Below are 17,095 nucleotides of genomic sequence, written 5' to 3' on the forward strand. Positions count from 1 at the left end.
TGCATTGCTACATGAGTTAAGTAGCTAATGGTAGCTACACTTAACGGTTATTCTGGTGATATGCTGCCCCCTATTTGCTTTAAGTAAGAACTCGACAGGAAGCCAATTCTTACGTATTGCACCTTTAATCTCTACACAAATCCATGTGTAAAAACAACATGCTAACCAGCAGCATGTTTAACAGACAGAGCAAGTGTAAACCCACACTGATGTCAGTCACCCATTGGTTTGTGGACTACCGTTATGAAGCCCTGAGTCTGCTATTATGGCCGTCCCCATCTTGGTTTTTTTGGAGCCAGCAGTGGATGAGGCTCACTGAGAAACCCGCGGACATGGCGTGGTAGCGACTTGTTACTCACATGGCAAGCAAATCCTGCTTTATCTCCTTTTGTACTGTAAACAGGACCATAATGTACTAAATTAACATTATGCTGTATTGAAGAAGACTTAAAACAAGTGATTGAGACCATAAATTCATTAGGAAACTGTTTACTACTGAACTAAAAAAATCAAGTGAGAAGTAGGGTCATTTTCTCATAAGCTTACATACAATCAGACTGCTTTTTGCAACCCATGAAGTCACCCCCTGCTGGCCATTAGAAAGAATGAAGGTTTAAGACACTTCTGCCCCGGCCTCACTTTTCAGACCCTGAGTGTTTGTCGATGTTTTACACAGTCAGTGGAACAGATATGAGAGTGGCATACTTCCTAAAATATCAAACAATTCCTTTAAACATTGGCAGCAGTAAAAGAGTCAAGTTTCACCTGCTTCTTGAACTTCTGTCAGGACCAAATATTTGAATATGAAATGGAATCAGGATTTCCTGTGTTGAGATGGTAATTTGAATGCAGCCGGGGGCACTGAGTTGTACTCCCATGTCACAGCAGCTTACCTAGCAGTGTTTAACCTGGAAATGTTTCTCTGTGAGTAGACAAGCACCCATTTGACCATGTGACACTAAAACTCTCCACTAAGACCAATTCACATTGAGTTCATTAAGGTGGAGCAGCAGCTGCCGGTTCCCCACCCTGTCTATTCAATAGCAGGGGAAACACTGTTGAACGTAATACTGTATGAGTCCGGGGCTGATATTAACCCTTCACTACACTACCCGCCATTCATTAAGCCCCTGAAACACTTTCACCAGCACCTGTCGGGAGGAAAAGGCTGTAAATTATATTTATCACAAGTTGTTCCAAAAATATAAGAATTAAATGGTGCCAATTCAGACGTTACAGCCTGGGTGTTTGCTGTAGGAAGTGTGCGTGACTGTGTACGTGTGTGTGAGACATTAAAAAGTCATTTCAACCCCAGCCAGCCGCAATCTTTCAAAACGCTTCGCTGTAATTCTACAGTTTGCTCCAGCAATTTCTCAAATAAAGAGCGAGAAAAGATTGCAGCTTTTACAGTAGCAATTATATGAACTCCCACAGAGGTGGTGGTGACAGAAATCTTAGGTTATGCAGGCCCAAATTAAAATAATCTGGGTCCTCAACCCAGAAGAAGGAAGCACAAAGTCCCAACGGCTGTGAAGACATGAAAGAAGAATGTCACTGTTGTCTCTGACGTTTCTCCTCTCTTTTCACTCCCACTACTACTGAAGTTTATCTTTCTTCCTGTCTTTCATCACAGAGGTTATTAAACCCTTCGAGGGAGCTCCGCCACGTCTAATTACTCCAACGGTAAACAAAAGGAGGTCGGGTGGGGAGGGAGCGAGGAGAATGAGGAGGAGGAGGGAGGAGAGGAGAGACATGAAAAAACACCGCTGGCCGAGCGCCGTGTTATTATAATTCTTTAAGCGTTACTGTTAGCGTGGTCACTCTTTTAGCTGTGCAGCTAATGACTGGCTAGGCCTAATTACAGGCCGCCTGTGCTGTGCCGGGATGTGATATTCCTTCCCCGGATGGTTGTTAACTTCCCCCACAAAAGCCCGACCCGACTCCCATTACCTCCCCGGCCTTCTTCGCCCCCAAAAAACCCCAAATTACCTTTAAAGGTGTTGCATTGTTCTTTTGGCAAGGTACAGCAGCATTTTCCACTGCGCTCACATCAGGCACACCCAGAGGGGGCGGAAGCATCATGCTGACAAAAATATTCATGCATCCAACTCACAACTCTAAAGACATGAAAAAATGTCAACTAAATTAACCAATTTGCCCAAGAAATAAGAAAACAAGACATCAGTCTGACCATTCTGCAAAAAAGTCTGTTTTTCTGAGTGTAAAATGAAAAACAAAGATGATTTATTACACACATAATCACACCATTAACTCAAAACTGAAGCTGCAGAAATGTATTTGGCTCAATTTATCCTCTTTTGTCATCTGGAAGATATTTAATATCACATGTCCTTTTAAATCCAGCTCACTAAAATTGTGAAAATGAGAAAATAACAAGGTCCAAGGCCTCACGGGGAATACGGTGGGGAAAATAAAGTTTCAGAGTTAAAAGGTTGTTTTATATCCAGCAGACTGAGAAAGGCATCGGCATTTTATGACGAAGCAAAGCAGCCAAATTTATGAAATCTAAATGAAAATTGACAAATATATTTCTCAACTAATCGCAGTTCTACTTCAAACTGATAACAAGGATGCAGTCAAATCAGTGCAGTGGTTAACCACACAGGTCAGGAGTGTGCGATCTGGGCAGAGGAAGGAAACTATTTTTAGAAAACACACAGAGCAAAGTAACTCATGCTGAATGTTTTTTTAAAAAGCCTCTATGTGAAAGCTGGTGCTCACTAGAGCAATTAAAAACAAACACATTGCTGCCTTCCGGCCTTAGATCTCATGTTTTTTCGGAAAAAAAGTATCAGGGTGAATTATCGGTGAAATACCCCTTTTAGCTGGAGCTGTGGTGGCCTGAGCTGATGTGCTGGAGCTCTGTGCCAGACACAAACTGGGGGACAACGTCCACATTTTGTTTCTCCCCATGAGCGCTCCACAAGACGGATGCTCTCCCCATCCATCCTGTCCTCCTCCCTGTCTCTGGAGTGAGTGATGCGGTATTGAAACCATATGCCCTCCTGAATTCCTCACGGATCCTCCCATCCCGTCCAATCCCAGCAGTCCTCTGCTGGCCGCGGACACTCGGCTGTCGCGAGGGGGGCCTCCCCGCTTCCTGTGTAGGATCTAAATATTTACACTCCCCGTCGTCCCGAGTGGCGAGGCGGAGAGGTCTTGATGTTTTGGGTTATGTAAAGTCCAATCCTCCAGGACGCATATTTAACAGATTGTCCTTGTTAGAGCAGATTTTTTGAGCAGATTCACCTCAGAGAAAGTTTTCTCATCCTCCTCATAGGGACAGACACAAAATCAGTCAACATACCTTGTTCACAGTTTGCTTATAATAGGAAGCATTTTTTGAATTTGAATTTATTCACAAATATTCCTTCATATATTAAAAGGGACCAGAGAGGACATCCCTGACATGTGCTACCCCACATTGTAATCTTATGGTGTGCACCTCAGCTCTCTGTTTCAGCAGTGTACCCCAGTATAACAGCATCTTCAGGACATCTTGACTTAAAGTCTTCAGACATCTCAAGCCAAAGACAGCTGGGCAGAAGAGAGTGCAGGTCTGGAGCCAAAACTGAACATGTGGTACACGCTAACTCTAGCTGTAGCATAACAAATGATGAGTCTTTGTTCTCTGTTATGTCAGCCAAAGCTTTCATCTAATGCAATTACTGAGGAAAAGCCCTGCAGGATTTCAACTTACAACCTCTTGTGTTAACAGCGGCACGCTGTAACCCACTGAGAAAGTGAGGGAGAACAAACAGGAAGTAGAGCCAACAAATCTTAGCAAGGAGTTTTGAGAGAAGCAGCGAGAACAAACCCAACTTGTCCCACAAATACTTCTGTATACCATGCAGATGGTCGAGCCATTAAACGGGGCAGCAGAAGTAGCAAAGCAGAGGTAAATCGCTTCCCAGGTAGCCAGCCAAGGCAGGCTGCATGCAGTTGTGTGTCAGTGTCATGTGAGCCCACTCTGGCCCACATTTGGCCGAGTTTGTGGGGTGAAGACTTGAGCCGTTTTGGGCTGAGAATCAGCTCCAGTTAGCGGCACTCGTGCTAGCTTTGGACCAGTCTCAGCCCCTGGAATGAGCGCAAGTATACTTGGGCTGATTCTCGCAAGTCATTTATCACAAGTCTGACATAAGACCAGCAAGCAGGTGTGCCGAGCTTTGGCCGCTGTGAGGACAAACAATTTTTTGCTACCTGAGGCTGAGCAGATAGAAAACCATATGTTTAAATACAGCAAAACTCTGTACTATGTAGACTCTTCTACAGTCTGTAAACAGTGCTATACTCGGATTTACATATTTATATTTGTGGAATCAAGTTTAACAAGGGTTGAGGCTGATATTTCTCTCATTAATCCATTGTAGACTGTACAAGTTAAACTTTTTTTTAATGATTTAAGTGATTTGACTTATTTATACTGGACACTGTATTATACTGAATTCATCTGAACGTCCCTTATGCAGTGAGGTAGAACGCTCCCCTTCAGGTGCACTTGGTAGTTTTGGACAATAATTTTAATCAGAAGAGAAAGATCTTCATTGGCTGATTTTGTATTTTTAATAAATAAACTGAATAAACAAAGCAACTTAAAAGGAAGACACAGTTTATATTTGGCGGACCCTGCCACGCTTCAAACAGTGTTCTGGGCACCTTATTTTCCTCTGAGGACAGTTTTTTTATTTAGTTAGTAAAAAAATAAACATTTCTGAGATTGTATTACTGCCTCCTTAATATTGTAAATGTTAAAATTCTTAGTTTGAATTTCTTCTCCAAAACTACATAGTGCCCCTTTAACCATACCCATGATCTTTCATTAAACCTGACCAAATGTTTTAGTTGCCTAACCTAAACCAAACTTTATCTGTAGTTTATTTGCCACAATCATAATTTTTAATCGTAATCACTTAACCATGACCTTTCAGATGTCGTAGAAAGCACATATTTAAAAAAAAACAAAACATAATACATAAGAAAAGTCTGAATCCATTAAATCTTAGAAATATCACCTGCAATTAAATTATATAGAGGTGGTTTCCTGCTGGAGACATTTTATTTACTGCTGCATACAGCACGTAGCAGAGTCAAAGCTTTGAGCCGTGAAGGCTTAATATTAACACGATGCTTCATCTGTCAAATTAGCCGAGGATCAGCCCGATATTAACAGCAGGCTCGCTGAGCTCTTGCTTTATGTACCGCACTCGTCACACAATGAAGCCTCACAGGAGCAGCTCAGCTTTAAGCGCTATAAAGTCTGGCCAGAATTACACAGCAGGTGAAAGGTGGGCGGATTAGGGTTTGATTTAATTTGAAAAGCTTGCGGAGCTCATAACATCAGGCTTATACCTGCTCATTACATCATCTGCTGAGGAAGAAGAGAAGCAGGGAGGACTGGATGAGGAGGTTGAGGATGAGGTCACCTGTCAAGACGAATTCGCCGTCTGCGTCCTAAATCATTGAATATTCACTAGGCCACTATTTTTCGTCTCGCGTTTTGCAACTGGAATTTTTAAACTCCTGTCTCTTCTATACTTTCTCCCTAACACTGCCCATTTATCTCATGCTCTAGCCTTCGCTCTTTTTAGCTTTAACCTCAAGCCAAATCCTCCATTTAACCCTCCAGAAAAACACCATATTCCCTCAAGATGCAGGTTTCAGGATACACCTCACTACACCAACTCTTTACATAGAAACCACAGTAAAAACAGATCTTGGACATCGTCCCTGGGTGAGGATTTTTATCTGATGAGAGCTGATTAGCGAAAGATCCGGGTGAAGTCAGGTCCAATTTATCAAGGGTCTCAAAGAGAGGATACTTCAAACACATGCTGCCCATCCACTGATCTCCACAGGTTACACATCAGTTACGCATGTAGTGAGGTTTGTTTGAAGTCAGTTGTGGGTCTGATTGTGTTCATGGTTGTATTGTTTGATGAGGTCGGTTGAGGTTCAGTGTTTGTGTAGCAGACGTCAGACTGACCTGCTGGGCCTAAGCCTCTGGATCCGTCCTGTGGTTGTGTGGATCGGTTGCGGTTCTGCTGTCGACGTTTTCCACCAGTGGAGCGGGCGGTGCGGATATGTACTTCACTGACTTTGAAGAACGCCACCATGAAAGGCTGCTTCTCCAGCGCACCATCACGTCCTACGAGACCCGCGTCCTTGGAGCTGATGCTCTGCCCTGTTTCAGAAGACACAGAACTTATAAACTGCACAATGGCTGTGTTGTTTTGCACAAGTTGCCTTAAGTACACTCGATAGTCCCTTATATTTATTTTGTCGACCAGAGGAAGTGACTTCAAGCTACTAACGCTAAACTATAGCAGTTTATTTTAACCGTATAAAGTATTGAAAAAAGTGATTAAAAAAAACATATATGTGATTTAATCTCTCACCGCTGCTGGTCTCCACGCTGACCTGCAGGCCCAGGTTGTGCACCGGGCTCATCACCCACAGGTTGCTGGTGGCGGTGATGTCGAACTCCAGCCAGCCCTCCTCAGCTGCCCACAGCCTGCGAGACTCCAGCAGGAACAGGTCTGCCTCTCTGGAGAGAAATAAGCTAATATTATTAAGTGTCATTATTACATTTAGTATGTTTAGTTAGCTGGATAGATTTTAAAAAAAGTCCAAGTCCACAGAACACAGAGAGACAGACTAATATGGGTAAGCTTCTAAGAGGGAAAATGAAAAGTACACAACTTACATATACAGAGAGAAAGATAAATGAGGAACAGATGATGCACAGATGATGCACATAACTAACATTGGCAAAAAGAGAGAAAAATGCAGGAAATGTAGACATTTTTATGTTATCTGGTGTGCTTGACGCTGATATTGTGCTGTGTACAGTTGTTTGAAATAGGTTTAATGAATCATTCAATCTACAGCATAAAATACAGGTATACGGTACAGTGTCATTCTAGCTCAGAACACCAGAGGACTGATCTACCGCTTTAAAAAACCAAGGGAAACACAAGAGCTGTTGGTTTGTATCAGGGTAACAGAATCATAACAGAATGACAGAAAGATGGATAGCTGCACTTAACAGAAAATGCTGGGATACACTGTATTGTACTCGGCTGTAGCTCTGACCATACAGTCTACCTCTCTGAGGGACAGGAAAAAAGGAAGGAATTAAATCCTTGGTATCAGGCTACAGGCATGTTAATATCATTTACAATATTTTGTTTGAATGAAATCGGGCTGCAAAATGGAAGAATGTGTCAAAGGGCGGGGGGGAAGAAAAGACCACCATTATACAACTGTTGACTAATGATTGAAAAGAGAACTGAGGAGCTGTAAGGAAAAGGCTGAGTGTGAGTGATAAGAGGGCCTGTCCTCCCACTGTCCCATTACAGTAGTAATAACACAGCGTCGGGTCTGTCCGACCCTCCTCCAGAGCCGACATCAAAGCCTCACAATCATCCAGGTGTTCGGAGAATGCCCCTGCAGTCATGCATCGGCAGCCCCTCTTTATTGGTCATTAATGAGAGTGTTTCTGACAGCTTCCGTATGAGCCGGGACTCCTTGTTTTCCCTCATACCCACACACTCCACCCCACTGCTAGGTTCACACGTTTGTCACAGCGTGGGCCAGTGTACCGATGTTTCCGCCTCATCGCCGCAGTCGCTGTTCGGCTGACGATGGACGGCAGGGGGTCCATCAGCGAGCCGCCTGCAGGGGCGAAGGCCACCGAGACCCTACTGTAAAACTTCTTATTGACTGACTGCTTAAATGAACTGGAATAATAAGGTCAAAGGTGAAGGTTGTGTTTTTTGCTACAATAAATCTCCTTTATAAGTCTTGTCAGTGAGTGTTGTTAAAAATGAAACACAAGGTGGGAGAGTGCAGCTCACAGCTGGCCTGGCTATTTCACATGCTTTCATCTTGTAAACTGCTGAAGAGGCGTATTTGTAAAATTGTAAAAGCAATATGTAAGACAGACATCTGGAGGGGAAGAATGCAGAGAAGGGGATCTAAATGCCTAAATAACATTTTAAGAATCAGGATCAAGGCAATAATAATGTAAGCAATAAGATACATGTAAAAGGAGAAACAGCAATAAAAATCATCCGGTTCGGTACAGTATAATAGCTGCTGAATGGGTTTTAGTCAGTAAAACCAGCCTCTGCAGCAACCTGCCTCTTCTCAACACGATGTCAGGCCTGCCACATTTTTGCCATTGTAATCTCTCACATTCCTTGCCTGCTGTTAGCGAAACCACCCCAATCAAATGAAAAGTACAAAGGGTGTCAGGCTAATTAAGCGCTCTATCATTACAGCTTAGAGTCAAAACAGGAGTCGAGGTTTTTACAGGAAGGAGGGGCGCGAGAAAGTTAATAAGCTCCCTGCTGATTGGGCGATTACAAAAGGTAACGTTTTTGTAGAAGGCGGAAAATGGGCCAAAACAACAACAAAGCATCGTCTCATATAAACTTTCAGACCTTACTCTCAGCACTGCAGAAAATGAATGTAAGAATGTAAAATCAAAGCAGGTTCAAGCTCAGTTTTTTTTTTAAGGTGCTTCCTGACGTTGCACCTTAAATTTACCCCCACAAGGCACAAACACAGTGTGAGCAGATATTCCCCACCCGAGAGCACACCATCCAGGCTGTAATTTTCTTCAAGGTAAAAAACCTGTCCTACAATAACACAGAAATTGGAGATATATGGGCCCTTTAATCTCCAAATATCTCCAAAAATAAAAGGCTTTACCACCAGGCTGGACAGCACAAACCACCCATTGTAGGGATAAAGGAATGCAGCAAATAAGTAGCTCTTGATACCCTTAGAAACCTTTTGACAGACAGAAAAATATACTTTGCCAACATCTATAGCTAAAGTTCTTATACTTTCTCAAGCCGTGGACTTCAAAGTGGATCAGCTTTAGCTTTGGACTGTAGTCTGAGAACATTTGGTGTTAGAGACCTCACCTTAAGGTGTTTTGTTTCTTGATGATATTCCACACACAATAATATATTAATGAAACTTACTTCATTGTTAAACAAAATATACTGGGCGACATAAGATGTTAGCTTAAAAATGTATATCAGAAATTCTCCTTCATGTTCTCACTGGGCGGGCTTGATTAAACACAAATATCATTCAGAAATCTGACTGGATGTTTATCTGCCCCTGCCGACGTAATGTAAATGTTTGGCATGTATTAGCTGCACTCATTTTGGGGATGGGAGGATTTTGAAGCTGTGCTATTTCTGAAAGACGTGGTTTTGCTTGATTTTACAATATAAACATGGCAAAGGCCCGGACTCTGTGCAACACAGAGGGAGCATGACAGGGAGAACAAACGGGGGAGGGAACTTTCTTTCTTCTAATCATAACTTTACCTTTTTTGTTTCAAGAAAAGGTCAACTGAGCTGCTGCTTGCTGTTTTCAGGAACACCCTATCTCTTGCTGAACTGTTGATTCCCAGTACAACCTCGGTGCAACCCCTCCGCAAACTTAGCTCATCCACCCAAGGGTGGATTAATGCACACACATGCTGCATGGCCAAGCACTGCTCAAATCCACAGAACTTTATTTTAGATTCCACTCAATGTGCCAAAGCTTAGTAAGACACCAAACATGTCAGGCTGAATTACAGAGAAATGTGTATGAAATGATGTTCATGAAAAAAATGTTCAAAAAGTGATGCACAAGGCTGGGAAACACTTGTTTTTGCCATGGATTGTGACTCATGAAGTAACTGTAATCTGTAAGTGGAGGTGGAAATGAGCTAAATTGTCAGTTTTTTGGTGGGATAACAAGCGAGTCGCAGTCATGTCCAAGCATGTTCATCCCCTGGAAACAGTTTCTGTTGTCATTTGTGCAAATGGAATCGTTTCTGTGTTTGGTTGTTTTTTTCTCACTTTGCAGCATTCTCCTAAAATCTGTGTATGCATTGTCACATTGCTGAAGATGTTTTCTTAATTCCTCCACCAAGGAGGTTATGTTTTCACTCGTCCCATTTGTTTGTTGGTTGTTTGGTTTGACAACAAGATTACACAAAAACTATTAAAACATATTTCCATGAAACTTGGATGGAGGATGGGTCTCAGCCTCGAGTAGAATCCATTAACTTTTGGTTTCGGATCCAGGAATTTCTTCTCACTTTCTTTAACAATGTGACGTTTTCGTTTATTTGTGTGTGTGTGTGTGTGTGTGTGTGTGTGTGAGTGTTACCTATCGGGGTGCTCCTTGACCACCTGGTAGACTTTGAGTAGGAAGGTGTCGTTGCGGAAGGCACGGCTCACACACTCCTTGTAGAGGCGAAACTCAGCTGCGGTGACGGCCTCGCCCTCTGGGATCTGTGAGAGGTTGAACTTAAACTCCTTGTGGTGACGCCGCTGCGGAGAGAGCTCCCTGTCGTACTCCACTGTGGGACAGAAACACACAAATACACACATAGGATTATAACATTATGCACACACACAAAAAAAATCACTGCATATAGTTAAATATTGGCGTTCAGTTTTTCTACTCCTGATCATCAGAAGAAATCATGATTTGTACAAAGCACATCAGTGTCAACCATAGAAGCCTTTAAAACAATCACATGTGATTTACACTTAAGGTCTAATAGGTTTCGTGGCCCCCAGTTTCCCTAAATAATGCCCTGTTATCTTCAGTCCGAAAGCAAAAGCCCATGATTTTTTCAGCGGCGGTAAACGTAGAGATATTCTGCGACCACTTCTGACGCCGTGAAATGACAAAAACCAACAAATGTGCTCCCTCCTATGCTTTTAAGTGCAATATGCGCCATAATGACTACGTGCTCTCCGGGGATTCGGTTCCTGTCTCAGTTAGAGGTTTTGCTCCCACAGCAAAGAGCCTGCAGAGTCACTCTGTCGATGGTCACACGGAGTGAGAAGAGGGAAATGAATAAAGAGGGGCATGTCGAGTGCAATTAGAAGGTCGGGTACAGAAATACCCATGCAGACATAAACGCTACATGCTAAGCCTCAAATATGTGCTATATTCTGCAAAAGCACACAAAAAAACTAGTGACATAGTTTCTTGAGAGCCCAAAACTCACATCAACACACTCTTACTATTCTTCATCCGTCAAACTCTTACTCACTTAAATAGTTCATCATATGCGGCACATACAGTACATGCATACTATATCATCATCTCCACTCAGTGCAATGAGGTTCAACAGGCTGCGGTGTCACCACCTCAGACTGTAAGTGCAGACTCACTGGGAACCAGAGCCTGATGTATACTACTGCCGGCAGTGGACCCAACATACAACATCGTGAATTTGCCTTCATCTGTCCTCTACTATTGCTAATCCTGCTGCTCCAGCCCTAAAGATTTTAGTTAAAGGAATATTTCCACATTTTGGGAAATACACGCATTTGCTTTTTAGACGACAACAGAGAAGATTGATACCACTCGTGTTTGAGTGTATGCTGAATATAAAACTGGAGGCAGCAGTTGGTTGGCTTAGCTTAGCATTACAACTGGAAACAAGTGGGAATGGCTGGCTTTGTGCTTAGCGTTTTTTAAAACGGCACACGCTGGCGGGGTTATGTGCCGGATCAAGCTAGCCACACTTGCAGCAATTAGGGCTGCAACCATCAATTGATTAATCAATTAGTTGTCAACTATTACATAACTTGGCAACTATTTTTGTATTAGTAAATCTTTTAAGAGGAAAGTCAAAATTCTCAGACTCCAGCTTCGTAAATGTGAATATTTTATGAATATCTTTGGATTGTGGACAAAACAATGGACTTGGACTTTGGAGAACACTGATTGACATTTTCTTTTTTTTTTTTTTACCATTTTCTGGCATTTTACAGACCAAACAACTAATTCGTTTAATTAGTTAGTTGCAGCCCTAGAAGCGATAGTTACCCCAAATTATTACTTTAAAAGTGAGCTAATATGGAGACACTTTCTGTCTTCTAGAAAAACATCATGGGGTCTTCCTCCTTCCAACATTAACTCACAAGACAGCACAGACAGTTCAAATCTGAGAAGTCAGATTCATTTTTTAGGCCAATATTTTTTTATTTTATGTAAGCAAATATTTTATTTTATTTTATTGTAAAGATTCATTTGGATACTTTTATGGCCCACAGCTAAGGTAAGAAGAATTTATTTTTGTACCCGAGCCAGGCTTGTTAAAACTTTCTGGTAATTTTATGATGTGGGGACCCGCCCAAAATGGACCAATGACACATTTTGTTCCCCAAGTCATAGCCGAAGAGAAAATTGTGTTGATGTGAGAACACTGGAACCAATCAGACTCTCCCAACAGTGCCAGCCCCACCTTGTACCCACACCCAGGAAGGTCAAGCTCCCCTCATCCCCAGACATTTCCAAGCTCAACCTAAATAGGAAACTGAGCAGAAAAGGCGAGGAGGGGAGGCGTGTCTTTCTAGCTTCACTGCATTTCTGAGGAAAATCAGTGAAGTCCAATCCTGAGGTGGACTGCTGTGACTTGGTCAAAACAAATTACAATAATTGTAACCCTCTCAGTTGAAGTGTGAGCCAGTTGTGCCTCTCTTCACTCCCAACACTTTCCACTGAAGCAAAGGAAACCACCTATAAAGAATGAGATGTTATTCCCATCAGCCTCACTGCAACTTTTATCGCATGTGACACTGACCATTTCATCATCTTAGTCCGTAAACTACCCACACACACAGATGTCGCAGTAAGTGTGTGTGATAACGGGTCTGGTCTTGTGTTGAAGGGTAGATAGATCAACTCAGCTTGTGTGTGTCTGTGTGTGGAGGACTTAAGCAAGAGGTCATGGTACTCTAAATGACTTTACAACACTCCCTTCAACAGCTCTGGGCTTAAAGACCGACAGCTTGAAATCTTATATTCCCTGTTTAAGAATCAACTGACATTTTGGCAAGAAAGCACTTTGATAAACTGTCCGTAGGTGGTGAGAAGGTCAGGGAGAGTTTCATATGTATCAAATATTTATTACATCTGCTGCAATGCACTGCATGTTAAATGCACAAATATCAGCCACCTGACTGTTCAGAGCGGCTGAGCGTGTTTGGGAGACTGTGCTGGCAAGCGAAGCATCATACCAATCAAAGGTAAATCTTTATCGGATTTCCCATTGTGTGGGTTTATTGGAAGGAGTGTGGAGAGTTCACAGAGAGGACTGGGAAAACCACCTGTTTCTCTGATTTTAGGAACGTTAACACAACATTCAAAGATGGTTATTCCTGTGCTAGCCTTGTAGTTACACCGAACACAGAGAAACTACACCTAAATGAGGTATTTTCATTGTGTTACATATTTGTAGTGGTTAGTGAGCAAACACAACTAGATACAAGAGTGACATCTTCAAATGGCTTCTTTAGCTCTACTCCCTTGTTAACTGGAGTACTGCTTAGCCTACAGCATTGAATACTGTCTTCTTTAGCTCTGAATGAGCTTTGTTAGTTTTGAGAAAGTGACCCAGATGATATCATAGTGATGTCATCAGGGTTATTTGATTACATTTTTTCCCGGGAAAATTGCGTTACAGACAGGAGGGTGTGGGGCTTGAAAGATATACCAAGCAGGGAGGGTCTACCAAAAATATACTATTGGTTGCATTATGGGAAATGTAGGATTGAGTAATTGTGGACCCATACCAGGGACTAATAGTCAGTATATCTGGGCCTCTGTTGTTTCAATTTTGATGGTCCATTTTTTATCTCTCACTCACAAGGCCCCTGACTCTGACGAAGAACAAATAGTAAATTGCTGGAGTGCCCCTTCAACATTTGATTTTATTCAGAAGTTACAGCCAGTAAGTGCACTGAGTATGAGTTTGCTGACGCGTCTGTTGTTATTTTTGTCAACTGGGAGATGGCTGTGAGAAATTCCCAATTTTTATGACTTACAACCCAGTGCAAACCCACTGTGACATTACTCACTGGTTTGTGGACGACGTTTTGAAGCCTCAAGTTTGTCATAGTTTGGGTTTTAAGTCACTCCTTTCCTGTTTGAGTTTGCAGGTTATACCCTTGGAGACAAAAGTAACCATATTTGTGTGGGAGGGTGGAGCTGGGTAGGATATCCTGATGGTTTTTGACTCAGAGGACTTTTTCTGGTAGCAACTTGTCAATCACATGATAGCCACGCCCTTAAGCATAACCCCCTTTATTGTCTATTTTACTCTAGATGGGACCATAATCTACAAATTGAACATCATGCTGTTTTGAAGAAGATTTGAAAGTAGTGATTGAGAACATAAACTCATTAGGAAACTGTTCACTGAGCTAATAACTCAATTCAGAAGTAGGGTTGTTTTATCATAAGCTTATATACAATCAGACTTCTTTTTGAAACCAGGGGAAGCATTGGCTTCACTTTTCAGACCTGGAAGCTCCATCAACTATTTTAAAGTCTATGAGTAGCAGCACTTGTGAGCTGACATGACTTGTTGTTAACTAGTAATAACTGTACAGTACAATGTGAACACAGCATTAGCACCGACTTCTATACAGACCCTCTTAAAGATTTTGTAGACAGTCATTGGAAGTTATCCAGTATAGCCCTGATCTTCCATTAAGCAATACTGCTGCTAGACTTCAACATCATGTCAACATGTTTTTTCTGAAAAATGCTACAACACCTACTACAATCACACAAGAGACCTGAAAGAGTATCAGGCCAAGGAGAAAAATGTATTCACTGATTTCATTAGGCTTTAATGAAATCTGCAGGACACATTTCTTTTCAACATTTATCTTCCTCACATCCAAACAAAATTCTCAAGGCACCCCTGAGCTCACTGAAAAACTCACCAGACCATATCAATCTTTGTTTTCTATCTCAGGCAGGGGAGTTATTTAAGTAGCGTTCAGATGAAGACAAACAATTAAAATGACGAAATATGCAGACAGCCACTGTCTCACATTTACGTACGCTTTATCACCACAGTCCTCTGCGTTAGCGACCTGGGAGCCACTGCGTTAGCAGCTAAGTAGCATTCCAGCTGCCTCCCCACCTTCTCAGCTTGAAATTCAATTGAAATCCACAGAGGTTTCGCATCTAAAATCAAAGGGAAGTCTTCACACGGTGCGCACAGGGAGTGTAACCTCTGCGCTAATCTACCATGACGTGAGCTTTGAGACAGGAACACACAGAAGGGAAAAGGGATTTAGATTTGGATGATTCAGAGAGGAATTTATTCAGAGTGATTCTAAAGATGTGAAAAGAGTGATTATATCAGTGACTTGGTGGAGACGGTGCTTAATGTTAACCACAGGAAAAAAAGTGTTTATGTGTCACATGTGTGTCATTGCTAATCTGTAGGTGTATTTATGGCTTTATTTTATTACCACACTCCCATCGTTGGTCACCAGTTCATGAGAAAGTACCCAAATAACAGTCACCTATTTTCTCTTTCAGTCTCACTGACCACACACAGGGGCGGCCAAGGTTAACCAGAAAACCTGACAATAGCGGGAAATTTCTGTGATGATTCACCAACTCACCAACATAAACACTGATTTCATCTGTTACAAGAAACAGAAAGACGCAAGAGACAGAACGAAAAAGAAAAGGAGGGGATTGATGAAGGAGAGGAGAGGAGGATAATCAATGACTGCTTGAAGGGTGATAAAAGGTTGAGAGAGACAGATTGAATATTTTACCCCAATATCTCAATTTATGCAAAGAAAGAGAGAGAGATAAAGAGAAACAGGAAGAGGAAGAAATGATAAAAGAGCGAGAAATGGATGAAGGATTTTTTTGGAAGGGAAGAGAGTATTTTGCGGATGATGAATCAAATCGGATAACCTGAATGGAAACGGCAATACAGCCCCAAAAAAGCTTAATTTGTATTTTCAATAAAAAGTTTGTGTCTTTTAAAATAACACAGGTGGAGAAAATGACTGTGGGAGAGGTGGATGAGATGACAACACCAGACGGAGGAAGACAGTCAGTTGTCACAGAGAGGAAGATCGAGAGACCGAAGAGACAAAAGTCTGGAGTCTGGGACGCAATGAAAGGAGGAGAGATGGAGACGGTTAGTGACAGAAAGAGAGTGAGACAGACGGTGTGCAGATCCACTTGGACGCTTTGATAGGAGCTGTTCTCTCGTTTCCACCTGCGCAACATCTGGCACTGCTGTCCTCTCCCTGCTGCTGGAGGTATTATGGCAACCCACACACACACACACACACACACACACACACACACACACACACACACACACCGACACACACACACACCTTGACCCTGGGAATCTTTTGCTATCACATGTATGCATATGGCTCTTATATTCACAGCCTGCACATTATGAGAGGTAATCAGTATATATGTGTCATAAATCCTGGCATAGAACTACTTTATATCCTTTAAATAATAGATATCATCATGAAACTTCCCCAGTTGATTACTGACATTAAGACAATTATTCTTTGTATTACAAGTTCTGATATTTTATGTTAAAATATTTAAATGAGGATATCTAATTACCACCAACTGGGAGGTTGTGTTTTCATCCGTGTCTCTTTGTTTGTTGCTTTGTCAGCAGGAGTACACAACAACTACTGAACAGATTTCCACCACACTTGTATGGAGGATTAGTCTCTGCCCAGACTGGACCCCATTAACTTTTGGTGCAGATCTACGAATATTTTCATATTTCTATTAACATTGTGAGATAGGGCATTTTTCAACCTTTTTGTAATTTCTCAGGGAAGAGTGCATGGATCCTGATGACAAATATCAGGCTAATTTAGGTGGTGTGTATCTATGGTAAGTACAAAAAAGGGCTGTCGAGCCTTGGCGAAGGTATGCGCTCTACTGAGTGCCATTCTAGTTAACTACTAACTAATGTTTCACTCGTGTCCATTGGTTGGTTGGTTGGTTTGTTAGCAGGATTAAATAAATACAACTGAAAGGATTTCCCAGAAACTTGGTTGGAGGATGTTTCTTGGCCTAAATTAGACCCCATTAACTTTTGGATCCAGATAAAGGAAGGAGGTATGCACTCTACTAAGTGCCATTTTAGCTTAATATGTGCTCATTTGCAGAGTAAAAGAAATCTGAACTGAAATAAATATTTAAATGTGTGTGTTACTCTGAAAGAGAACATGTTATA

The 17,095-nt window shown here is 41.9% G+C and overlaps 1 protein-coding gene across 2 annotated transcripts in view; it reads right to left on the reverse strand.

Moving 5' to 3' along the window:
* Positions 1–17,095, reverse strand: part of bmp6 (bone morphogenetic protein 6) — a 50,642-nt gene that overhangs the window by 8,439 nt on the left and 25,108 nt on the right. For both annotated transcript variants that reach the window (XM_084339927.1, XM_084339926.1), the window contains 3 exons: positions 10,204–10,396; positions 6,417–6,565; positions 6,005–6,202 (listed from right to left, as the gene is read on the reverse strand). In XM_084339927.1, coding sequence (XP_084196053.1) covers positions 6,005–6,202; positions 6,417–6,565; positions 10,204–10,396 — 540 coding nt within the window. The remainder of the gene's footprint in view (positions 1–6,004; positions 6,203–6,416; positions 6,566–10,203; positions 10,397–17,095) is intronic.

This window comes from Pagrus pagrus (genome assembly GCF_965226575.1).
Source record: "Pagrus pagrus genome assembly, chromosome: 20".
In the NCBI taxonomy this organism is placed as follows: Eukaryota; Metazoa; Chordata; class Actinopteri; order Spariformes; family Sparidae; genus Pagrus; species Pagrus pagrus.